Source organism: Salmo salar, chromosome 01 (genome assembly GCF_965601325.2).
Source record: "Salmo salar chromosome 01, fSalSal1, whole genome shotgun sequence".
Classification (NCBI taxonomy): domain Eukaryota; kingdom Metazoa; phylum Chordata; class Actinopteri; order Salmoniformes; family Salmonidae; genus Salmo; species Salmo salar.
The window spans coordinates 77,851,542-77,878,450 of NC_138291.1; the positions used below are offsets into that span (position 1 = coordinate 77,851,542).

The window sequence follows — 26,909 nt, forward strand, 5'->3', positions numbered from 1 at the left end:
ATGGGAGAATACTCCTTCGGTTCAGCTAACGTTAGCCTGAGTTCAGCTAGGTGCCAGCAGGCTGACGCATTTAGTTGGTAGGGCTTTTTATTTATTTTTTAATTCTGTCCTCTTTTTGTCACAAAGTGTAATGAATTCCAGAACAGTAGGCAGAAACACAGGGCAAGATAAGAGAAATACTGGCCTCACACTCCAGTACAGTAGGTGGCGGTGTAAGCATCTTTTCATTTGGTTGCGATCCGCCAATTCATATTTAAAGAAGAAGGAAGCCCAGACAAAACCTCCCAGATTCCCGGTTGACAGCGATTGTTCCCATGTTCACTTTGTAACAATGTGTTTGGTTTTATTAACGGGTATTTGAGACGATAATGCTGGATGGTCGCAGTCATGCGGTTCACACGGGACATTTGCAGGCTGTTGGGGCTTGGGAGCGGTAAGAAATCTCCACTTTTTCCCAACTCTTCGAACTTTCCTCCATTGTCGGCAAACACTTCACACCCTGGTTCGACCCCGGCCTGTATCACAACCGGCCGTGATCGGGAGTCCCATAGGGCGGCATACAATTGGCCCAGCGTCGTCCGGGTTAGGGGAGGGTTTGGCCGGGGTAGGACGTTATTGTAAAGTAAGAATTTGTTCTTAACTGACTTGCGTAGTTCAATAAAGGATAAATTAAAAATATTTCGTCTTAGAACTACAATATTAACAATTTCATTGAGTGTTTGTAACGTGCCAAGTTACACGGGTAGAATAGCTACTTTGTAACAAAGTTCGGCTCTTGCTGCTTGTTGATGATTAGAAGTTGAAATGCATTAAAATAATAGGCTACACATGCCGCTGTCCAGCTAGTCTTTTTTTGCTACATTGGTCTAATGTGGTGGTCGACCGAGCGAAGGGGCAACTCTTAGTGGCAAATGTTGGTTTGATTCGATATTCGGACCTTCAAACTTCAAATGCTGGCGAACGGTTTGAGCTACATACCTCCGGTTTGGCTCATTATGAAGGAATAAAGGTGTACAACATTGCACAGGTCTTATTTTCACGATTCCGACCTGAGTTTCATAATCTCACACAGCAACCTTGTAGGCAGCCTCGAGCACTGTCAATGCAACTAATTAGGGACCGTCAATAAAGTGCATTATTACATTTTCAAAAGCTGTTACACCATGTGACTTAGCAACCTCATTTTAAACAGTCCCTTATTCCTTACATAGAGGCAAGTTGCACAACCTTTTAGTTCTCAAATATTCCTACATTTTTATTTATACAATCACTTAAAATTAAATAGATCTTTGATCATGTGACGTAGACAACACAAACCATCTTTGGAATGTCCACAGGGTAGGGACACATTGCACACCCTTTGGTTTTCCCATTTAAGTGCATATATCAATATTTGATATATGCACTTAAGCTATTGTAACATTTCAATAGCTCTTCAAGCATGTGACTTAGCAACCGAATGTCTACTGTCCTTTGTTTGTTATGTAGAAAGGCATGTTGCACACCCTTTAGTTTTCTCATAAAATGATTCCTACATAAAAAACTATGTATATTATAAATACTGCACTTAAAATTCAATAGCTACTTGATTACATGACATAGGCACCTTAAAACAACTTTGTATTGTTTACAGAGTAAGGGCACACAACACACAGCCATTGGTTTTCCCCATAAAGCACCCAAGTCTCTGACTCCCTCAGATCCACACACCAATATGATTTTCTGCTCTGCCAAGTTTTGTGCATTCTCAAGTGTTGTGTTGAACAGTTTGTCAGATTGTCACCTCTTACCTGGACTACTGCAACACTCCTCTCTATAGCCTCTCTGTCAACCCTCTTCAATGTGTTCAGAATTCTGTTCATGGATCACCCTGAAAGGTACAACATTTTGGTGTTACCGTTAAGGCTCAATCTTTTTGCAGGCATTCTGATGGGTTGGCAGGGGAAGGGCAAAAGATGGTGTTCTCCCTCCTCTGGGTCCTTATCTGTTATGGTATAAAATAAGACTGTTGACCGTTGGACTTTATGCTACTTTTCACTATTGTGCACATTGTCGCAAAGGTTTAATAGCATTCACACTTGTTGTTGGTTTCTCTATCCTTGAATCCTTAATTTTACACCAAAACCTGGGAAAATATCACATCCACTCCAACTCCTATGCTCACCAACAAATCTCTCCATTTCCTGGCTCTTTCTTACCTCTCTGACATGCTTCACAGCTAAATCCCATGTCACTCACTCTACTCATCTAACTCTGGCTTATCACCCCTAACACCAGACTCATGGCCAATGGGGACCTGCAGTGCCTTGAGCTCTGCTGCACTCCTCTGAAATTCCTAGACCATTCATCACTTCATTTGCATATTTAAATCCAGACTCACAAAACATATCTTCAGACAACACCTACAGTGCCTTCAGAAAGTATTCAGACCCCTTTACTTTTTCCACATTTTGTTAGGTTACAGCCTTATTTTAAAATAGATTTTTCTCTCAATTTAATCAATGTACACACAATACCCCATAATGACAAACTGATATCACATTTACATAAGTATTCAGACCATTTACTCAGTACCTCGTTGAAGTACCTTTGGCTGCGATTACAGCCTCGAGTCTTGGGTATGACGCTACATGCTTGGCACACTTGTATTTGGGGAGTTTCTCACATTCTTCTCTGCAGATCCTCTCAAGCTCTGTCAGGTTGGATGGGGAGCGTCGTAGCACAGCTATTTTCAGGTCTTTCCAGAGATGTTAGATCGGGTTCAGGTCCGGGCTCTGGTTGGGACATTCAGACTTGTCCCTGTGGCTCAGTTGTCCCTGTGTCCCTGTGGCTCAGTTGGTAGAGCATGGTGTGTGCAACGCCAGGGTTGTGGGTTCGATTCCCACGGGGGGCCAGTACAAAAATGCATGAAATGAAATGTATGCATTCACTACTGTAAGTCGCTCTGGATAAGAGCGTCTGCTAAATGACTAAAATGTAAAAATGTAAAATGTTGTCCCGTAGACACTCCTGTGCTGTGTGCTTAGGGTCGTTGACCTGTTGGAAGGTGAACCTTCGCCCCAGTCTGAGAAGCAGGTTTTCATCAAGTAGCCCTCTATACGTTGCTCTTTTTCTTTGCCTCAAACCTGACTAGTCTCAAAGTCCCTGCTGCTGAAGAAAATCCCCACAGCATGATGCTGCCACCCATGCTTCACCGTAGGGAGGGTGCCAGGTTTCTTCCAGAAGTGACGTCTGACATTCAGGCCAAGGAGTTCAATCTTGGTTTCATCAGACCAGAGAATCTTGTTTTTCATGTTCTGTGAGTCTTTAGGTGCCTTTTGGCAAACTCCAAACGGGCTGTCGTGCCATTTACTGAGGAGTGGCTTCCATCTTGCCGCTCAACCATAAAGGCCTGATTGGTGGAGCGCTGCAGAGATGGTTGTCCTTCTGGAAGGTTCTCCCATCGCCACAGAGGAACTAGAGGAACTCAGAGTGACCATTGGGTTCTTGGTCACCTCCCTGATCAAGGCCCTTCTCTCCCGATCGCTCAGTTTGGCCAGGCGGCCAGCTCTAGGAAGAGTCTTGGTGGTTTCTAACTTCTTCCATATAAGAATGTTGGAGGCCACTGTGTTCTTGGGGACCTTCAATGCTGCAGAATTTTTTTGGTCCCCATCCTCAGATCTGTGCCTTGACACAATCCTGTCTCGGAGCTCTACGGAGAATTCCTTCGACCTCATGGCTTGGTTTTTGGACTGAAATGTACTGTCAACAGTGGGACCTTATATAGATGACAGGTGTGTGCATTACCAATCAATTTAATTGATCATAGGTGGACTAAAATAAAGTTGTAGAAACTAGAGGTCGATCGATTATGATATTTCAATGCCGATAACGATTAATCAGCCAATTTTGTTATTTATTTATTTGTAATAATGACAATTACAACAATACTGAATGAACACTTATTTTAACTTAATATAATACGTCAATAAAATCAATTTAGTTCAAATAAATAATGAAACATGTTCAATTTGGTTTAAATAATGCAAAAACAAAGTGTTGGAGAAGATAGTAAAAGTGCGCTATGTGCCATGTAAAAAAGCTAACGTTTAAGTTCCTTGCTCAGAACATGAGAACATATGAAAGCTGGTGGTTCCTTTTAACATGAGTCTTCAATATTCCCATGTAAGAAGTTTTAGGTTGTAGGAATTATAAGACTATTTCTCTCTATACGATTTGTATTTCATATACCTTTGACTATTGGATGTTCTTATAGGCACTTTAGTATTGCCAGTGTAACAGTATAGCTTCCGTCCCTCTCCTCGCTCGAACCAGGAACACATCGACAACAGCCACCCTCGAAGCAGCGTTACCCATGCAGAGCAAGGGGAACAACTACTCCAAGTCTCAGAGCGAGTGATGTTTGAAACGCTATTAGCGCGCACCCCGCTAACTAGCTAGCCATTTCACATCGATTACACCAGCCTAATCTTGGGAGTTGATGGGCTTGAAGTCATGAACAGCTCAATGCTTGAAGCACAGCGAAGAGCTGCTGGCAAAACGCACGAAAGTGCTGTTTGAATGAATGCTTACGAGCCTGCTGCTGCCTACCACCGCTCAGTCAGACTGCTCTATCAAATCAGACTTAATTCTAATATAATAAACACACAAATACAAGCCTTAGGTCATTAATATGGTCGAATCCGGAAACTATCATCTCGAAAAATACGTTTTGTTTATCTAACGGGTGGCATCCCTACGTCTAAATATTCCTGTTGCATTGCACAACCATCAATGTTATGTCATAATGACGTAACATTCTGGCAAATTAGTTTGCAACGAGCCAGGCGGCCCAAACTGTTGCATATACCCTGACTCTGCGTGCAATGAACGCAAGGGAAGTGACACAATTTCTCCTGGTTAATATTGCCTGCTAACCTGGATTTCTTTTAGCTAAATATGCAGGTTTAAAAATATATACTTCTGTGTATTGATTTTAAGAAAGGCATTGATGTTTATGGTTAGGTACAGTCGTGCAACGATTGTGCTTTTTTTGCAAATGCGCTTTTGTTAAATCGTCCCCCGTTTGGCGAAGTCGGCTGTCTTTGTTAGGAAGAAATAGTCTTCACAGTTCGCAACGAGCCAGGCGGCCCAAACTGCTGCATATACCCTAACTCTGTTTGCAAGAGAAGTGACACATTTTCCCTAGTTAAAAGAAATTCATGTTAGCAGGCAATATTAACTAAATATGCAGGTTTAAAAATATATACTTGTGTATTGATTTTAAGAAAGGCATTGATGTTTATGTTTGGAGCAACGTGTACCTAAGCGATTATATGCAACGCAGGACAGTCTAGATAACCTAGTAATATCATCAACCATGTGTAGTTAACTAGTGATTATGATAAGTTTAATGCTAGCTAGCAACTTACCTTGGCTTCTTACTGCATTCGTGTAACAGGCAGGCTCCTCGTGGAGTGCAATGTAAAGCAGGTGGTTAGAGCGTTGGACTAGTTAACCGTAAGGTTGCAAGACTGAATCCCCGAGCTGACAAGGTAAAAATCTGTCGTTCTGCCCCTGAACAAGGCAGTTAACCCACCGTTCCTAGGCCATCATAGAAAATAAGAATGTGTTCTTAACTGACTTGCCACGTTAAATAAAGGTTTGTGTAAAAAAAAAAAAACGGCCAAATCGGCATCCAAAAATAACGATTTTCGATATGTTATGAAAACTTGAAATCGGCCATCCCAATTAATCGGTCGACCTCTAGTAGAAACATCTCAAGGATGAACAATGGAAACAGGATGTACCTGAGCTCAATTTCAAGTCTTAAAGTGTTTGAATACTTATGTAAGTGAGGTATTTCTGTTTCAAAATTTCTGTTTCAAACCTCTTCACTGTCATTATTGGGTATTGTGTGTAGATTAAAACAAATGTAATCCATTTTAGAATAAGGCTGTAATCTGGTAAAAGTCAAGGGGTCTGAATACTTTCCGAAGGCACTGTATGTTACCCTCTACTCAGCCCCCAGTCTTCCATTCTTGCAAGAACCCAACAAATATATATTACTCCTGTGCTAGCTTCTACACTGGCTTCTTGCTAGAGATGATTTAAGGTTTTACTGTTAACCTACAAAGCATTGCTTGAACTTATTCCTACTTATCTCCGATTTAGTCTTCCCTATATAATGTACCTACACGTACGGTACGCTCACAAGAAGCAGGCCTCCTTATTGTCCCTATAATTTCAAAGGAAACAGCTGGAGGCTGGGTTTTCTCCTGTAGAGCGCCTCTTTTATGGAATGGTCTGCTGATCCATGAGAGAGAAGCAGACTCGAACCTCAACCTTTAAGTCTTTACTGAAGACTCATCTCTTAAGTAGGTCCTATGATTGAGTTGCTCAGGGGTGCTAAGGTGAACAGCAAGGCACTGGCGAGAGGAACCACCCTTGCGGTCTGCCTGGCCAGCACTCCACTCTCTCTCCTGGGATTCTCTGCCCCTGACCCAATTACGGAGACCGAGTCACTGGCCTGCTCACGCACTCCCATGTCGTCCCTATAAGGGCGCATCACTGCATGCCAGGCTTTGTTCACTATACTTTACTTCCTTATGTGGGTTGAGTCACTGACAATCTTCCTGTCTGGTTTTGCGCACCCTAGGGCTAGTGCGTGGGGGATAACTTTCTGGGCTGTATTCGATCTTGTCTCATGGTAGTGAGTTAGTGATCTGCTGATTTACCTTGAGTGGTGTGGGGGCTGTGCTTTGGCAAAGTGGTGTGGTGTTTATCCTGCCTGATTGGCCCTTTTTGGAAGTCATTTTTAACGGGGCCACAGTGTTGCCCAATCCCCAGTATCTATTATGCAATAGCCTATATGCCGGTGGGCTAGGGTCAGCCTGTTCCTCTGGTGTACTGTGCAATCTTAGAGGACAATCAGAGGGAGCATGCCCATCTGTTTCTACACACACACACACACACACACACACACATTGATTGTTGTTGTACATTTCTCTTTCTTGGTAGAACACTTTGCCACGGTTTCTACCTAGCACCAAATGTGGTTGTCCTATAGGGACAAGCAGAAGTAGACTATATGTTCTACTTAGCACTTTTTTCCTAAGAGTATACATCAATAATTCTCTCTCATTTGCCGTTCAGTGTGTTGCAGGAATTATGTAGGTTGTCAAATGTTTTGTTGAATTGAATATTTAAATCCAATTTCTAGTGGTTTATTGCTCTTTCAAGTCATTCCGTAGTTTGATAATGAAAGGCATTGTGGTTAGCTCTTCTATTGCTCTGACTCCATAGACTCCAGAAGTTTAATGTTGTGATGATAAATGTGTCCTATGATTTCACCGGCGGGAATAGATGCATCTTTTTTCTTTCTACTGATTGAAATACATTTTATTTGATGCTAATGAACATCCTGATTTATCCAAACAGATATTGAAGGATGACAGAAATGGGTACTAATGCTGGCAGCTACAGACATGAGGTATAAGTTAGGACGGAGGGGGAGATGACTGAGTCAGGTTTCCAGTTTAACATTTGTTTATTTTTAAAGTGTTTACATTTAGCAGTCACCCTTATCCATAGCGACTTAGTTTGTGCATTCATCTTAACCTGTTGTGGTATAGGGGGCAGTATTTTCACGGCCGGATAAAAAAACGTACCCGATTTTTAAATCTGGTTACTACTCCTGCCCAGAAACTAGAATATGCATATAATTAGTAGATTTGGATAGAAAACACTCTAAAGTTTCTAAAACTGTTTGAATGGTGTCTGTGAGTATAACAGAACTCATATGGCAGGCCAAAACCTGAGAAGATTCCATGCAGGAAGTGCCCCGTCTGGCAATTTGTTGTCCTTCTGTTGCATCTCTATTGACATTACAGCATCTGTGCTGTAATGTGACACTTTCTAAGGCTTCCATTGGCTCTCTAAAGCCGCCAGAAAGTGGAATGGGGTGTCTGCTGTCTCTGGGCAAAGTACAGCAGCTCTGTTTTGTGAGTGGTCAGCCTGGGGACAGTGAGACTGGAGATGCGTGTTCACGAGACTTCTCGATTTTTTTTCTTTCAGTCTTTGAATGAATACAACGTTGCCCGGTTGGAATATTATCGCTATTTTACAAGAAAAGTAGCATAAAAATTGATTTTAAACAGCGTTTGACATGCTTCTAAGTACGGTAATGGAATATTTGAGAAAAAAATTCACGAAATGCGCTCGCGCGTTACCCTTCGGATAGTGACCTGAACGCACGAACAAAACGGCGGTATTTGGATATAACTATGGATTATTTGGAACCAAAACAACATTTGTTGTTGAAGTAGAAGTCCTGGGAGTGCATTCTGACAAAGAACAGCAAAGGTAATCCAATTTTTCTAATAGTAATTCTGAGTTTAGGTTGTCCCAAACTTGGTGGGTGTCAAATTAGCTAGCAAGGCTATGATTGCTGCAAATGGAGGATTCTTTGACGAAAGCAAAGTTTGAAGGACACTTTCAATTAAAAATCATTATTTATAACCTTGTTCAATGTCTTGACTATTTCCTATTCATTTTGCAACTCCTGCAGAGCCTTTCATGGAAAACAAGGAATTTTCTAAGTGACCCCAAACTTTTGAATGGTAGTGTAGGTGTCAGAAGGGTGGGAAAGAGCAGTAGAGTGTCATCTGCATAGCAATGATAGGAGAGACCATTTTGAGGATATGATGGAGCTGAGTGATTTGGTGTATAGAGAAAAGAGTAGAGGGCCTAGAACCGAGCCCTGGGGGACAACAGTGAGTGTGGTGCAGTGACAGATCTTCTCCATGTCACCTCGTAGGAGCGCACTGCAGGGTAGGATGCAATCCAAGAGTGTGCAGAGCCTGAGACGCCCAGTCCCTGAGAGGGTGGAGAGGAGGATCTGATGTTTCACTGTGTCAAAGGCAGTGGATAAATTTAGGATGATGAGAACAGAGGGTCAGCTTTAGCAGTACAGAGAGCCTCTGTGACACAGAGGAGAGCAGTCTTGGTTGAGTGACCCCTCTTGACGCTTGACTGGTTAGGGTCAAGAAAATTGTTCTGAGAGTGATAGCGAGAGAGTTGGTCAGACAGCGCGCTCAAGTTTTTTATGAAAGCATGTATACTGGCCTATAGTTTGACGTCGGAGTGGTCGAATGTTGGTTTCTTGAGGAGGGGAGTGACTGGCCGTTTTGAAGTCAGAGGGGATGCAGACAGTGGTTAGTTGAGGGAATTGAGGAATGGGAGAAGGTCTCAGGGAGGAGGGGATGGGGTTGTGCGGGCAGGTTGTCGTACGGCTCCTTTCAAGGTAAGAAGATGATAAAGTTGTACATTTTTCATACAACTATCCCTTTAAATGTCTGCAAGGGGCCCAAACAGACTACGATTGTAGCCGTATTACGCCACGATTTTGGCGTCCCAGACAAAATGTCCACATTTTGGGCATATTCTTAGGTTGTAAACAATTGTCGGATGTCTTGGCTCGTTCAGTGTGACGGAGTGTAGGTCTGTCAATTTAAGAGCCCCTACGTGTGGTTGTAGGCTCCGACAAAGTTCTGTCAGTGCCCAAAATGTTTTGCCTTTCTTGTGTATTGTGGCTGGTCTTCTGAGTCGATCCCGGTGACTGACTAATAGGAACAGGGCCTGCACGGAGTATGCACACCATAATCCGATTATTGTGACTTGTCAGATTAATATAATAGTTCAATGTAAATGTTTAGATGCTTTGCAAGAAGAACAATTTCCTTAATCTTGTTTACATGACACACCTGAATTCAGGCTACCTGATGGGATTTTGGTACATGCAAAAAATTGGCAATCAAACTAAATGTTTACCACAGCGACCATGTTTTTGGGAAGCCTGTTTTGAATCTGAGTTCGAACATATACAGTTTGAATTAAATTGAAGATGCATACATTCAGTTTTTCCAAACTCTCTTCACTCGGGCATAAGCATAAAGGGAGGCTTACGCTGCTGGTGCTGGCACATGCGGAGATCAAATACACCTTTGCAGTTGACACAGCCTACATCGGCTGACGTAGCCTTGCAAGCCAATCACGGAATGTGACGGCCGTACTGAAGCAAATTGTACAGTCTGGCCAGCTTGATATCAAGATTTTAATTTGGTGACATGTAATAATCATAAGAATATCCAACGTACAGTGTAGGAAGGCCTTAAGAAGTGTGCACTCGGACTAGAGAAGGAGCTCTTGCCTGGGTCCCTAGTCATGATATGGCTGGGTGGGGACCTGGGAGTGAGCTGTAAGTATAGTAGGTGATAAGTCAACCAGCTCTTCAGACCTCCCCTCCCAGAACATGTTTGTTGACTTTGTCCATGTTCAGCAATTGTAGGGCTGTGACGGTCTTGGAATTTGAGGTTATGGTAATTGGACAGGCAAATGTACACGGTAACCGACATAACTATTTTGTTTGCACACTTATTTACATGGATATGCTTCTTAATAAAACAAGCCATAACAATTTGTTATTATCATGGAATTTCATTGTTATTACTTAATCAATAAATTAAGAAATGCCAGATTGGAGAGGATCTATGGCATTTTCTTATTGACAACATTAACGTACCATCACACGGGGTGTGATCATTCTACAGTGGTCCCTGAAGCATACGGTCACACCCGTGTGATTAGAACACTCATTTAGAACGGCAAGTTTCGAATGACGCAACAATCAGCATTTGAGCTGGCCACACTTTTTTTTCCCCAAACTATTTACCCAAAAACAGTCCTTACAAAGTTATGTCCAGAATGTGAGCAGTTTATTTTTGGATGCAATGTTCAGATATTCACAGAAGTATCTATAGCATAACAATCATCCAAACCGGAAAAATGTAGGCTACATTTGTCCTAGCGGTAACTGAGGAAAGATTGACGCAACACAAGCGGTCATATTTGTGTAACTCTCGGCTGACAAACTACAATACGAATTAGCTAATAGCATTACTATTTATAATGAATCACATCACAGGTGAGCTAACCATTGATCAAAATAGAGTAAAACACTTTCTAGAAATCAAAAGTAATCCGACGATTAGTTTCAGCGCCCCGCCATGCTTTTTTCCTCCTCACAGAAACCAAAGATAATAAGAGAAGACAAGATGAGTTTGGTCTGTTTTATAGTATGCATTTTGAAGGGGTGTGTCATCTACCATCATTCATATCCCACCATTCACTTCTGGAAGTTCTCAAAAAATGACTGAACCCTTACTCACCTCATTTTGTTATAGCATCTTTGGTCCGACAGACGATTACGCGAAACCCAGAATGCATTGTATGTCAACAAACACACATAGCTGGAATTAGCTTAGCTCATCATAATCAGAACAACCTTCAAAAAAGTATTTTACACACATATGCCCATTACAATCTATTCAAGAATCGGAATGCATGATTTATCACCTTAACCTGTTGGGTCTAGGGGGCAGCATTTGCACGTCTGGATAAAAAAAATGTACCCGATTTAATCTGGTTACTAATCCTACCCAGTAACTAGAATATGCATATACTTATTATATATGGATAGAAAACACTCTAAAGTTTCCAAAACTGTTTGAATGGTGTCTGTGAGTATAACAGAACTCATTTGGCAGGCAAAACCCTGAGACATTTTCTGACAGGAAGTGGATACCTGATGTGTTGTATTGACTTTAAACCTATCCCATTGAAAAACACAGGGGTTTAGGAATATTTTGGCACTTCCTATTGCTTCCACTAGATGTCACCAGCCTTTACAAAGTGTTTTGAGTCTTCTGGAGGGAGATCTGACCGAACAAGAGCCATGGAACGGTGATGTCCCATTAGACACCTGGCGCGCTACTTCATGTTGGGTACCCTCGTTCCAATACGTTATAAAAGGCTATGCATTCGTCCACCTTGAATATTATTCATGTTCTGGTTAAAAAAGGCCCTAATGATTTATGCTATACAACGTTTGACATGTTTGAACGAACGGAAATATATTTTTTCCCCTCGTTCATGACGAGAAGTCCGGCTGGCTTACATCATGTGCTAACGAGACGGAGATTTTTGGACATAAATGATGAGCTTTTTTGAACAAAACTACATTCGTTATGGACCTGTGATACCTGGAAGTGACATCTGATGAAGAGAATCAAAGGTAATGGATTATTTACATAGTATTTTCGATTTTAGATCTCCCCAACATGACGTCTAGTCTGTATCGCAACGCGTATTTTTCTGGGCACAGTGCTCAGATTATTGCAAAGTGTGATTTCCCAGTAAGGTTATTTTTAAATCTGGCAAGTTGATTGCGTTCAAAAGATGTAAATCTATAATTCTTTAAATGACAATATAATATTTTACCAATGTTTTCTAATTTTAATTATTTAATTTGTGACGCTGACTTGACTGCCGGTTATTGGAGGGAAACGATTTCCTCAACATCAATGCCATAGTAAAACGCTGTTTTTGTATATAAATATGAACTTGATAGAACTAAAAATGCATGCATTGTCTAACATAATGTCCTAGGAGTGTCATCTGATGGAGATTGTAAAAGGTTAGTGTATCATTTTAGCTGGTTTTATGGTTTTGGTGACCCTGTCTTTGACTTGACAAAACATTACACACAACTCTTGTAAATGTACTGTCCTAACATACTCTAAATTTATGCTTTCGCCGTAAAACCTTTTTGAAATCGTAAAACGTGGTTAGATTAAGGAGATGTTTATCTTTCAAATGGTGTAACATAGTTGTATTTTTGAAAAATTTGAATTTTGACATTTATTTGGATTCAAATTTGCCGCTCTTGAAATGCACCTGCTGTTGATGGAGTGCACCACAGGTGGCACGCTAGCGTCCCACCTAGCCCCAAGAGGTTAACTTGAAAACGTGAATAAAAACGTAAATATAGCAATAATTACCGCACAAAATAGTGTTAGTGATTTATTGATACAAATGGCGTGTGCCGGCAGTCAATCACGTAACCTCCCACTCTGAGCCATTCAGTGTTGTTATGTATGTAGCTAGTGAGCTAAGCTGTAGCATTAGCAATGTCTTTCAAAAGGAGACAACTCACAAACATGGAAATTCTGGACATTTTTTACAATTCTGAGTATGAAAGTCATGGATCAGATTGACAGTCAGGAGCTGCCCCCCAGCCATTGAGAATCCTGAATCTGAGGACCCCTTGTCCGCTGACAAAGTCCCAGTTCCCTTTGAAGATGGTGGTGGAGGCAGACCGACAATGGATGAAGTATATGAGTTCTGTGGTAGCTGGAAGGCTGACAGCCATTTCACCCCTCCTGGCCCTGCTGTTGACTTTGAGTCCCAGTCTGGAGTGCAACGCCCCTTACCATTTCCATCTGAGGCAGAGTGCTTCAAGTTGTTTCTGACAGAGGAGCTGGTGGGAGACATAGTAGAGACCAATCGCTATGCCTTGACGCTACAGAAGAAGAGAGCCAGGAGTGGGGGGGCAACCACAATTAGTGAAATGTATACCTTCCTGGTGACAGTCCTCATGGGGATAGTAAAGAAGAACTCCCTAAGAGAATACTGGAGCACAGATCCTATGTTTGCAACTCCCTTCTTTGCCACCCTCTTTTCCCAAGACCGCTTCCTAGTTCTGCTGCGATGACTGCATTTCATCAACAATGCTACTGCCATCCTAAATGACCCATTAAACAAAATAAGAAATGTCAACAGCTGGCACTAAAGTGGCATGACAAACAAGACATCCATGTCCCCTCCACTGTCCATAGAGCAACTATGTCGGCCTCGAGAGAAATCAAACCAGACTGCATGCTTGACTCTAACCTCAAAATGGGGGCAGTGGATAAGGCGGACATGATAAACAGCTTTGTGGAATGCACTCAGAAATTGACCAAGTGGTACAAGATATTTTTCCAGGGTAGCTTCAAATTACAACAAGCCAATACGTCTGACACAATTAGCATTGTTTTACAGAGCTAATAGAATGTAGCTAGCTACGTAAGCATGATTGAATATAACACCATAAAGGTTATGAAATGAGTAACGTTACCTCGTGTGTCTGCGTTTTTATAAGATATATATACAAATGTTATGCTACAGTAGAAACGACACAACACGACATGCAGAAACTATTATAACGTAATAAGGCACTTTGATAGAAACGCACACATTTCCAAAGTTATTATTGGTAATGAAAACAACTATAACTGCAATGCAGGCAACAGACGGGAAATGTGCAGGACAAGAGATGAGCAAATGTCTGCAGACTTGAACTGCACAAACAATTGGGAAGTGTTTGGGGAGTTTTGTCCGGGTCAGAAATGTCAAAATGAATTGGTCTGCAAAAGTAAAAATGACTACTTTTATGTGAGTGAATGAGGCAAGACACCTCAATTCAAACTGTTCTTAGAAAATAAAAAACTTGTTACACCTATATCCATCTTGCCCTGCCTTTTTTAAAATCTTTGAAAGCCAAGTTAACAGATCACCGACCATTTTGAATCAAATTATCAAATCGAATTTATTTTTATATAGCACTTCGTACATCAGCTGATATCTCAAAGTGCTGTACAGAAACCCAGCCTAAAACCCCAAACAGCAAGCAAAGCATGTGAAAGAAGCACGGTGGCTAGGAAAAACTCCCTAGGAAAAACTCCCTAGAAAGGCCAAAAACCTAGGAAGAAACCTAGAGGAACCAGGCTATGAGGGGTGGCCAGTCCTCTTCTGGCTGTGCAGGGTGGATATTATAACAGAACATGGTCAAGATGTTAAAATGTTCATAAATGACCAGCATGGTCAAATAATAATAATCATAGTAGTTGTCGAGGGTGCAACAAGCACGTCCGGTGAACAGGTCAGGGTTCCATAGCCGCAGGCAGAACAGTTGAAACTGGAGTAGCAGCACGGCCAGGTGGACTGGGGACAGCAAGGAGTCATCATACCAGGTAGTCCTGAGGCATGGTCCTAGGGCTCAGGTCCTCCGAGAGAAAGACAGAAGGAGAGAATTAGAGAGAGCATATTTAAATTCACACAGGACACCGGATAAGACAAGAGAAATACTCCAGATGTAACAGACTGACCCTAGCCCCCCGACACAAACTACTGCAGCATAAATACTGGAGGCTGAGACAGGAGGGATCAGAAGACACTGTGGCCCCATCCGATGATACCCCCGGACAGGGCCAAACAGGCAGGATATAACCCCACCCACTTTGCCAAAGCACAGCCCCCACACCACTAGAGGGATGTCTCCAACCACCAACTTACCGTCCTAAGACAAGGCCGAGTATAGCCCACAACGATCTCCGCCATGGCACAACCCAAGGGGGGGCGCCAACCCAGACAGGAAGACCACGTCAGTGACTCAACCCACTCAAGTGACGCACCCCTCCCATGGACGGCATGGAAGAACACCAGTAAGCCAGTGACTCGGCCCCTGTAAAAGGGTTAGAGGCAGAGAATCCCAGTGGAAAGAGGGGAACCGGCAAGGCAGAGACAGCAAGGGCGGTTCGTTGCTCCAGCCTTTCCGTTCACCTTCACACTCCTGGGCCAGACTATACTTAATCATAGGACCTACTGAAGAGATAAGTCTTCAGTAAAGACTTGAAGGTTGAGACTGAGTCTGCGTCTCTCACATTGGTAGGCAGACCATTCCATAAAAATTGAGCTCTATAGGAGAAAGCCCTACCTCCAGCCGTTTGCTTAGAAATTCTAGGGACAATTAGGAGGCCTGCGTCTTGTGACCGTAGCGTACGTGTAGGTATGTATGGCAGGACCAAATCGGAAAGATAGGTAGGAGCAAGCCCATGTAATGCTTTGTAGGTTAGCAGTAAAACCTTGAAATCAGCCCTTGCCTTAACAGGAAGCCAGTGTAGGGAGGCTAGCACTGGAGTAATATGATCACATTTTTTGGTTCTAGTCAGGATTCTAGCAGCCGTATTTAGCACTAACTGAAGTTTATTTAGTGCTTTATCCGGGTAGCCGGAAAGTAGAGCATTGCAGTAGTCCAGCCTAGAAGTAACAAAGGCATGGATTAATTTTTCTGAGTCATTTTTGGACAGAAAGTTTCTGATTTTTGCAATGTTACGTAGATGGAAAAAAGCTGTCCTTGAAACAGTCTTGATATGTTCTTCAAAAGAGAGATCAGGGTCCAGAGTAACGCTGAGGTCCTTCACAGTTTTATTTGAGACGACTGTACAACCATCCAGATTAATTGTCAGATTCAACAGAAGATCTCTTTGTTTCTTGGGACCTAGAACAAGCATCTCTGTTTTGTCCGAGTTTAAAAGTAGAAAGTTTGCAGCCATCCACTTCTTTATGTCTGAAACACAGGCTTCTAGCGAGGGCAATTTTGGGGCTTCACCATGTTTCATTGAAATATACAGCTGTGTGTCGTCCGCATAGCAGTGAAATTTAACATGTTTTCGAATGACATCTCCAAGAGGTAAAATATATAGTGAAAACAATAGTGGTCCTAAAACGGAACCTTGAGGAACACCGAAATTTACAATTGATTTGTCAGAGGACAAACCATTCACAGAGACAAACTGATATCTTTCCGACAGATAAGATCTAAACCAGGCCAGAACTTGTCCATGTAGACCAATTTGGGTTTCCAATCTCTCCAAAAGAATGTGGTGATCGATGGTATCAAAAGCGGCACTAAGATCTCGGAGCACGAGGACAGATGCAGAGCCTCGGTCTGACGTCATTAAAAGATCATTTACCACCTTCACAAGTGCAGTCTCAGTGCTATGATGGGGTCTAAAACCAGACTGAAGCGTTTCGTATACATTGTTTGTCTTCAGGAAGGCAGTGAGTTGCTGTGCAACAGCTTTTTCTAAAATTTTTGAGAGGAATGGAAGATTCGATATAGGCCGATTAGTTTTTTATAATTTCTGGATCAAGATTCGGCTTTTTCAAGAGAGGCTTTATTACTGCCACTTTTAGTGAGCTTGGTACACATCCGGTGGATAGAGAGCCGTTTATTATGTTCAACATAGGAGGGCCAAGCACAGGAAGCAGCTCTTTTAGTAGTTTAGTTGGAATAGGGTCCAGTATGCAGCTTGAGGGTTTGGAGGCCATGATTATTTTCATCATTGTGTCAAGAGATATAGTACTAAAACACTTTAGTATCTCCCTTGATCCTAGGTCCTGGCAGAGTTGTGTAGACTCAGGACAATGGAGCTTTGGAGGAATACCCAGATTTAAAGAGGAGTCTGTAATTTGCTTTCTAATGATCATGATCTTTTCCTCAAAGAAGTTCATACATTTATTACTGCTGAAGTGAAAGCCATCCTCCATTTGCGAAGGCTGCTTTTTAGTTAGCTTTGCGACAGTATCAAAAAGAAATTTTGGATTGTTCTTATTTTCCTCAATTAAGTTGGAAAAATAGGATGATCGAGCAGCAGTGAGGGCTCTTCGATACTGCACGGTACTGTCTTTCCAAGCTAGTCGGAAGACTTCCAGTTTGGTGTGGCGCCATTTCCGTTCCAATTTTCTGGAAGCTTGCTTCAGAGCTCGGGAATTTTCTGTATACCAGGGAGCTAGTTTCTTATGACAGATGTTTTTAATTTTTAGGGGTGCAACTGCATCTAGGGTATTGCGCAAGGTTAAATTGAGTTCCTCGGTTAGGTGGTTAACTGATTTTTGTCCTCTGACGTCCTTGGGTAGGCAGAGGCAGTCTGGAAGGGCATCAAGGAATCTTTGGGTTGTCTGAGAATTTATAGCACGACTTTTAATGCTCTTTGGTTGGGGTCTGAGCAGATTATTTGTTGCAATTGCAAACGTAAAAAAATGGTGGTCCGATAGTCCAGGATTATGAGGAAAAACATTAAGATCCACAACATTTATTCCATGGGACAAAACTAGGTCCAGAGTATGACTGTGGCAGTGAGTAGGTCCAGAGACATGTTGGACAAAACCCATTGAGTCGATGATGGCTCCGAAAGCCTTTTGGAGTGGGTCTGTGGACTTTTCCATGTGAATGTTAAAGTCACCAAAAATTAGAATATTATCTGCTATGACTACAAGATCCGATAGGAATTCAGGGAACTCAGTGAGGAACACTGCATATGGCCCAGGAGGCCTGTAAACAGTAGCTATAAAAAGTGAGTGAGTTGGCTGCATAGATTTCATGACTAGAAGCTCAAAAGACGAAAACGTCATTGTTTTTTTTTTTTGTAAATTGAAATTTGCTATCGTAAATGTTAGCAACACCTCCGCCTTTGCCGGATGCACGGGGGGTATGGTCACTAGTGTAACCAGGGGGTGAGGCCTCATTTAACACAGTAAATTCATCAGGCTTAAGCCATGTTTCAGTCAGGCCAATCACATCAAGATTATTATCAGTGATTAGTTCATTGACTATAACTGCCTGGGAAGTGAGGGATCTAACATTAAGTAACCCAATTTTGAGATGTGAGGTATCACAATCTCTTTCAATAATGGCAGGAATGGAGGAGGTCTTTATACTAGTGAGATTGCTAAAGCGAACACCGCCATTTTTTATTTTGCCCAACCTAGATCGAGGCACAGACACGGTCTCAATGGGGAAAGCTGAGCTGACTACGCTGACTGTGCTAGTGGCAGACTCCACTAAGCTGGCAGGCTGGCTAACAGCCTGCTGCCTGGCCTGCCACCCTATTTCATTGTGGAGCTAGAGGAGTTAGAGCCCTGTCTATGTTCGTAGATGAGAGCACCCCTCCAGCTAGGATGGAGTCCGTCACTCCTCAACAAGCCAGGCTTGGTCCTGTTTGTGGGTGAGTCCCAGAAAGAGGGCCAATTATCTACAAATTCTATCTTTTGGGAGGGGCAGAAAATAGTTTTCAACCAGCGATTGAGTTGTGAGACTCTGCTGTAGAGCTCATCACTCCCCCTAACTGGGAGGGGGCCAGAGACAATTCATCGATGCCGACACATCTTTCTAGCTGATTTACACGCTGAAGCTATGTTGCGCTTGGTGACCTCTGACTGTTTCATCCTAACATCGTTGGTGCCGACGTGGATAACAATATCTCTATACTCTACACTCGCCAGTTTTAGCTTTAGCCAGCACCGTCTTTAGATTAGCCTTAACGTCGGTAGCCCTGCCCCCTGGTAAACAGTGTGTGATCGCTGGATGATTAGTTTTAAGTCTAATACTGCGGGTAATGGAGTCGCCAATGACTAGGGTTTTCAATTTGTCAGAGCTAATGGTGGGAGTCGTCGGCGTCTCAGACCCCACAACGGGAGGAGTAGAGACCAGAGAAGTCTCGGCCTCCGACTCGCTTAATGGGGAGAACCGGTTGAAAGTTTCTGTCGGCTGAATAAGCGACACCGGTTGAGCATTCCTACAGCGTTTCCCTCCAGAAGCCATGAGAAAGATGTCTGGCTGCGGGGACCGTGCGAGGGGGTTTATACTAACGTTACTATCTGTACTTACTGGTGGCACAGACGCTGTTTCATCCTTTCCTACACTGAAATTACCCTTGCCTAACGATCGCGTCTGAAGCTGGGCTTGCAGCACAGCTATCCTTGCCGTAAGGCGATCGTTCTCCTGTATATTATAAGTACAACGACTGCAATTAGAAGAAATCAGATCTGCAATGATTTCAAGCCCGGCAAAATTCAGCCTTCAACTCGACGAGACCACAGACGTTTCCAATCTAAGCCAGCTTGCTGTATTTGTGCGCTGTGAAAGACGACGTGATAAAGGAAGATTTTTTTATTTTGTAAGCCTCTTACGACAACAACTAAGGCAGCCGATGTGAAGAAACTACAAGATGTCTTTGCTCATGTCCTCTATTCTGTCGCTAATGGTGTCATTTGAAAGAGGAATTTGGGATAACTTAACTTCAGCCGCTTTTCCCAGCATGATATTCGCCATCTTCAACACAGCTGGTTTTATGAGTGTTTCACCAATGGTGTGTGGTTTGCCCTGCTTTGCGATCAGGTAAGCAACTTCGTACGATGCTGTGAGGATCGGTTTGTTGATGGGTACAAAGCCGAGAACAGGCAGAGTTGCCTTTTCATCGAATCTGGCTCTCTTCACCTTGAATTCAGCGAGCGTTGTGTTCTTGTATTGTCCATCTCCATGCAGCTTAAGGAAGTGTTCTCTTAGTTTTGCCGGTGCTAGACTAGAATTGCTCAACTTGGCATTGCAAATCATGCAGTTAGGACGCTGACTCTCATCACGTTCCGTTATACATGTGAATCCATATTGTACATATTCGTCCGACCACTTTCTTTTTTTGCTCGACATAGTTAGTATGAAGGGATTCAAATATTAAGAAAGAAATCACATGACGTACCATCACGACAGTCACAATTCGACTACTGAGCGCGCCAAATTCCCTGCAGCACAGATAGGCCAAGCGATGTTGCGTGATCACCTGCAGCCAATGATGGCCAAGCGGGGCGTGTCATCACGAATCATATGAGTCGGGTGTGTGTCTTGACCTCCGCCGAACCCCTGAGACTCACTCACCGAACCCCTGGGGTTCGATCGAACCCAGGTTAAGAACCACTGTAGAATCTATATACAGTATGAGTCAAACGTTTGAACACCTACTCAAGGAATTTTCTTTATTTTTACTATTTCTACATTGTAAAATAGTAGTGACGACATCAAAACTATATGAAATAACACATTTGAAATCGTGTAGTAACAAAGTGTTAAACAAATCAAAATGTATTTTATATTTGATATTCTTCAAAGTAACCGCCCTTTGCCTTTGACAGCTTTGCACACTCTTGACATTCTCTCAACCAGCTTCATGGGGTAGTCACCTGGAATGCTTTTCCAACAGTCTTGAAGGAGTTCCCACATGCTGAGCACTTGTTGGCTGCTTTTCATACACTCTGCAGTCCAACTCGTCCCAAACCATCTCAATTGGGTTGAGGTTGGAGGATTATGGAAGCCAGGTTCTGATGCCGCACTCCATCACTCTCCTTCTTGGTCAAATAGCCCTTACACAGCCTGGAGGTGTGTTTTAGGTCATTGTCCTGTTGAAAAACAAATATAGTCCCACTAAGCGCAAACCAGATGCAGAATGCTGTGGTAGCCATGCTGGTTAAGTGTGCCTTGAATTCTAAATAAATCACTGACAGTGTCACCTACCATGCACCCCAACACCATCACATCTCCTCCTCCATGCTTCACGGTGGGAACCACACATGCGTAGATCATCCATCCGTTCACCTACTCTGCATCTCACACGGCGGTTGGAACCAAAAATCGCACATTTGGACTCATCAGACCGAAGGACAGATTTCCACCGGTCTAATATCCAATAGCGCGTGTTTCTTGGCCCAAGCAAGTCTTCTTATTGGTGTCCTTTTAGTAGTGGTTTCTTTGCAGCAATTTGACTATGATGGCATGATTCACAGTCTCCTTTGAACAGTTGATTTTGAGATGTCTGTTACTTGATCTCAGTGACGCATTTATTTAGGCTGCAATTTATGAGGCTGGTAACTCAAATTATTGTATCCTTTGCAGCAGAGGTAACTCTGGGTCTTCCTTTCCTGTGGTGGTCCTCCTCATGAGAGCCAGTTTCATCGTAGCGCTTCATGGTTTTTGCGACTGGTTTTTGCAGTCACATCTGGACGTGATTGGGTGTCCCATAGGAGGCCAGCATCCTGGAGTCGCCTTTTCACTGTTGATGTTGAGACTGGTATTTTGCAGGTACTATTTAATGAAGCTGCCAATTGAGTACTCGAGGCATCTGTTTCTCAAACTAGACACTAGTGTACTTGTCCTCTTGCTCAGTTGTGCACTGGGGCCTCCCACTCTTTCTATTCGGGTTAGAGACAGTTTGCGCTGTTCTGTGAAGGGAGTAGTACATAGCATTGTACGAGATCTTCAGTTTATTAGCATTTTCTTGCATGGAATAGCCTTAATTTCTCAGAACAAGAATAGACTGACAAGTTTCAGGTCTTTGTTTCTGGCCATTTTGAGAGTGTAATCAAACCCACAAATGCTGATGCTCCAGATACTCAACTAGTCTAAAGAAGGCCAGTTTTATTGCTTTTTTTAATCAGGACAACAGTTTTCAGCTATTTGCAAATGGTTTTTCTAATGATCAATTAGCCTTTTAAAATTATAAACTTGGATTAGCTAACACAACGTGCCATTGGAACACAGGAGTGATGGTTTCTGATAATGGGCCTCTACGCCTATGTTGATATTCTATCAAAAATCTGCCGTTTCCAACGACAATAGTCATTACAACATTGACAATGTCTGCACTGTGTTTCTGATCTACACTGTTCCAAAAAATAAAGGGAACACTTAAACAACACAATGTAACTCCAAGTCAATCACACTTCTGTGAAATCAAACTGTCCACTTAGGAAGCAACACTGACAATAAATTTCACATGCTGTTGTGCAAATGGAATAGACAACAGGTGGAAATTATAGGCAATTAGCAAGACACCCCCAATAAAGGAGGGGTTCTGCAGGTGGTGACCACAGACCACTTCTCAGTTTCTATGCTTCCTGGCTGATGTTTTGGTCAGTTTTGAATGCTGGCGGTGCTTTCACTCTAGTGGTAGCATGAGACGGAGTCTACAACCCACACAAGTGGCTCAGGTAGTGCAGCTCATCCAGGATGGCACATCAATGCGAGCTGTGGCAAGAAGGTTTGCTGTGTCTGTCAGCGTAGTGTCCAGAGCATGGAGGCGCTACCAGGAGACAGGCCAGTACATCAGGAGACGTGGAGGAGGCCGTAGGAGGGCAACAACCCAGCAGCAGGACCGCTACCTCTGCCTTTGTGCAAGGAGGAGTACTGCCAGAGCCCTGCAAAATGACCTCCAGCAGTCTGCTCAAACGGTCAGAAACAGACTCCATAAGGGTGGTATGAGGGCCCGACGTCCACAGGTGGGGGTTGTGCTTACAGCCCAACACCGTGCAGGATGTTTGGCATTTGCCAGAGAACAACAAGATTGCCAAATTCGCCACTGGCGCCCTGTGCTCTTCACAGATGAAAGCAGGTTCACACTGAGCACATGTGACAGTCTGGAGATGCCGTGGAGAACATTCTGCTGCCTGCAACATCCACCAGCATGACCGGTTTGGCAGTGGGTCCGTCATGGTGTGGGGTGGCATTTCTTTGGGGGGGCCGCACAGCCCTTCATGTGCTCGCCAGAGGTAGCCTGACTGCCATTAGGTACTGAGATGAGATCCTCAGACCCCTTGTGAAACCATATGCTGGTGCGGTTGGCCCTAGGTTCCTCCTAATGCAAGACAATGCTAGACCTCATGTGGCTGGAGTGTGTCAGCAGTTCCTGCAAGAGGAAGGCATTGATGCTATGGACTGGCCCGCCCGTTCCCCAGACCTGAATCCAATTGAGCACATCTGGGACATCATGTCTCGCTCCATCCACCAACGACACGTTGCACCACAGACTGTCCAGGAGTTGGCGAATGCTTTAGTCCAGGTCTGGGAGGAGATCCCTCAGGAGACCATCCGCCACCTCATCAGGAGCATGCCCAGGCGTTGTAGGGAGGTCATACAGGCACGTGGAGGCCACACACACTACTGAGCCTCATTTTGATTTGTTTTAAGGACATTACATCAAAGTTGGATCAGCCTGTAGTGTGGTTTTCCACTTTAATTTTGAGTGTGACTCCAAATCCAGACCTCCATGGGTTGATAAATTGGATTTCCGTTGATTATTTTTGTGTGATTCTGTTGTCAGCACATTCAACTATCTAAAGAAAAAAGTATTTAGTAAGACTCATTCAGATCTAGGATGTGTTATATTTATTTTTTTGATCAGTGTATAATGTATAAGAGGTCATACAATAAGTTTTGTAGTAAATCCTATGTTGAAATTGCTTATTCCAGTTACTAATAAGCATGTACCCATTAAGAAAATGACTCTAAAAAGGGTTAAATCCCCATGGATTGATGAGAAATTGTATGGTTGAGGGATGAGGCAAAAGGAATGACAAATAAGTCTGGTTGCACAACCGATTGGCAAACATTTTGCTAATTTTGACATGTGACTAAACAGATTTCATGGAATCAGATGGCTCATTCATCACGAAACCGACTGATATGGAATCAGATGGCTCATTCATCACAAAACCGACTGATATTGCCAACTATTTTAATGATTATTTTGAAAAAAGTCTCAATGAGAAGCCACCGGGGTCTGACAACTTGAATGGAAAATTACTGAGGAGAGTAGCAGATGATATTGCCATATTTTCAATTTAAGTCTACTTGAAAGTGTACCCCCAGACCTGGAGGGAAGCAAAAGTCATTCTGCTACTCTGTCGACATGCCTGACATGCATGCAATAAGGAGATGGCTATGTGACCTGTTAGCAAAGAGTACGATAATTAACCCTTTCATCTGTGGTATTAACTAGCTAGCTTTATTAGATAATACTGTATGCTATCTAGCTGGCTAGGATAACACGGTGCTAAGTTATCAGGAGATAATTGCCAATGTAGCTAGCGTTAGCTGGTTATCATTTTGAAAATGCACCATTTTTGGCAACAAACCATCTGACTTGTGGTGTAACCAGAGTTTCTAAACCTCTTTGGTGTAACGTAAGATATTTACTGGTATGCTCATCGAACAAGCCACAATCGTATCCCTAAATTGACAGTTGATAGTCGGATTAGATGATTGTCATAATAGTAAAGAATGACGTGTTTTTAAAAAGCCTAAATAAAGGTTGGCAATAGGTTTAGCTACCTAAGAATCTCCCCGCATGTTTATGGACCAAGAAAGCTTTAGATCAGTGCCTGTGCCTTCTCACTTCTCAAACTATGTGCAGATTTTAGTCATTCAGACAAATATTAGATATTGTGCACATTTATGGCTTGGTAGCAAATGTCATCGCCATTGAGCTAGTTATCGTAGTAGCAGTAAACTGCAGCCAGCAAGTGATATGATTGATGGAGAGATGTGAAAGGGAGTGGAGTTACAGCCTCGCTCTATTCAATCATAGCAGTAGGATAAAGTTACAACCCGCCCATTTCTTGACACATAGCTGAACTAGCCAATTGACTCGTTTAAAAAAAATTGTCCTGGCAGCTGAGATTTGTTATTTAGAGAGGTGTCCTGACAGCTTACAACATTTTTACTTGTTTCATAAGCAGCCGTGATCACAAATTGATGTTACGTTGGACCATTTGCATTGAATAGATTTTATATTTTCAAACTAACAGCAGTGCCTAAATGATGTCCTTCCATGCTGGAGTGATGCTTCTATGCAAATGTTGTTGATCAATTGGCTAATATGTCCCAAATGAAAGGCAAACCGATTGTCATCTGTAGCACCAGATTAGCCAAAAAAAGCTCAATACTCTCCTACTGAATATCCATTCACCTGTATTGTAGGTATGCCATCTTAATTAACCCAGTTTATCAAGAGATTTATCGTTCAAATAAAATTACCATTAGGTTGGTAAAACAGTCAAATTTTGTTTGATTTAAAAAATGTATGCATTTACGCATGCATGGCTGTTTCTGTCAAATTTTGTCATCAACATTTTCTAATTGAATATCGGTCGATATTTTAGGCCATCGGCCTCCTTGACACCCAAAAATCGTCATTGGCCCTAAAGAAGTCCATATTAGTTGTTCTCGAGTTTTTACTCACGCTCATTAGTCCACTGAGATCAACATGGGGCATGGTGTCACAACCAGGCTATCACTGAAAAGCTAACTGCAAGCCCTGCAAAGTTTATCCCTGTGTAAGGTTATCTTATCAAGGACATGTTTCTAAATCAGTCATATGTACACCTCTTGACTGCCAATTCACTTCTTTTGAATGCCCTTGTTTTGGTCTATTGTTCTCCATCAGAATTCAGAGCTTGTTTGAAATGTAAAAATAGAAAAGATTGACTCTGGTTTGTTTAAGGCACGCTTCGACAGTAAAAACAAAAACTGTTCAGTCATAAGACTTCTGTGTGTGACTGACTGACTTGAATCAGACCGCAGTGAAGCAGTGACCTCGTACAAACCTTTATCTGACTGACCTTTCACAGTTCAGTTGTTGAAGCTAGCCTGGATTTAACCTAATCAATGTCTGGTGTAGAGAATGGGTTATTTTTGAGCATGTAATGTACAAATTGAACCCTGATGTACTGTATGTTGTACTTTTTACCCAGAAACCTCCAGTGCTCAGCGCCAGGAGGAGATGGAATGTGGAGCAGTGACCTCTGAGCTCACCAACGTCACACAGGTAAGGTAATGATGTCACACTGTCCAAGGTAAAGACATGTTACACTGAAGGACAAGGGGCTGTATGTTTGACAGTGTTCAGTGCATTGTGGTCTTGAAGTTTGTGGCCAAAAGTATGTGGACAACCCTTCAAATTAGTGGATTCGGCTATTTCAGCTACAACTGTTGCTGACAGGTGTATAAAATCGAGCACACCACTATGCAATCTCCATAGACAAGGGCAGTAGAATGGGCTTTCTGAAGAGCTCAGTGACTTTCAGCGTGGCAACGTCATAGGATGCCACCTTTCCAACAAGTCTGTTCGTCAAATTTCTTCCCTGCTAGAGTTGCCCCGGTCAACTAAGTCAAATCAAATTGTCACATGCACCGAATACAACAGGTGTAGACCTTACAGTAAAACGCTTACTTACAAGCCCTTAACCAACAATGCAGTTAAGAAAAATATGATTTAAGTAAAAAATAAGAAATGAAAGTAACAATTAATTAAAGAGCGGCAGTAAAATAACAGCGAGGCTATACCAGGGGTACTGGTACAGAGTCAATGTGCGGGGGCACTGCTTAGTCGAGGTAATTGAGGTAATATGTACATGTAGGTCAAAGTGACTATGCATAGAGGATAGCAACAGCGTAAAGGGGGGGGAGGGCGGGCAATGCAAATAGTCTGGTTAGCCATTTGATTAGCTGTTCAGCAGTCTTATGGCTTGGGGGGTAGAAGCTGTTGAGAAGCCTTTTGGACCTCAAATTAAATTTGATTGGTCACATACACATGGTTAGCAGA

The 26,909-nt window shown here is 42.7% G+C and overlaps 1 protein-coding gene across 3 annotated transcripts in view; it reads left to right on the forward strand.

Moving 5' to 3' along the window:
• Window positions 1-249: 249 nt before the first annotated feature.
• The window catches only part of zgc:123010 (RRM_SF domain-containing protein), a 63,434-nt gene continuing 36,774 nt past the window's right edge, over window positions 250-26,909 (forward strand). For 2 of the 3 annotated variants that reach the window (XM_014214846.3, XM_014214864.3), the window contains exons 1-2: window positions 250-433; window positions 26,059-26,132. In XM_014214846.3, coding sequence (XP_014070321.2) covers window positions 376-433; window positions 26,059-26,132 — 132 coding nt within the window. In that variant the 5' untranslated portion in view covers window positions 250-375. The remainder of the gene's footprint in view (window positions 434-26,058; window positions 26,133-26,909) is intronic. The other variant, XM_014214854.3, reaches the window with a different exon arrangement.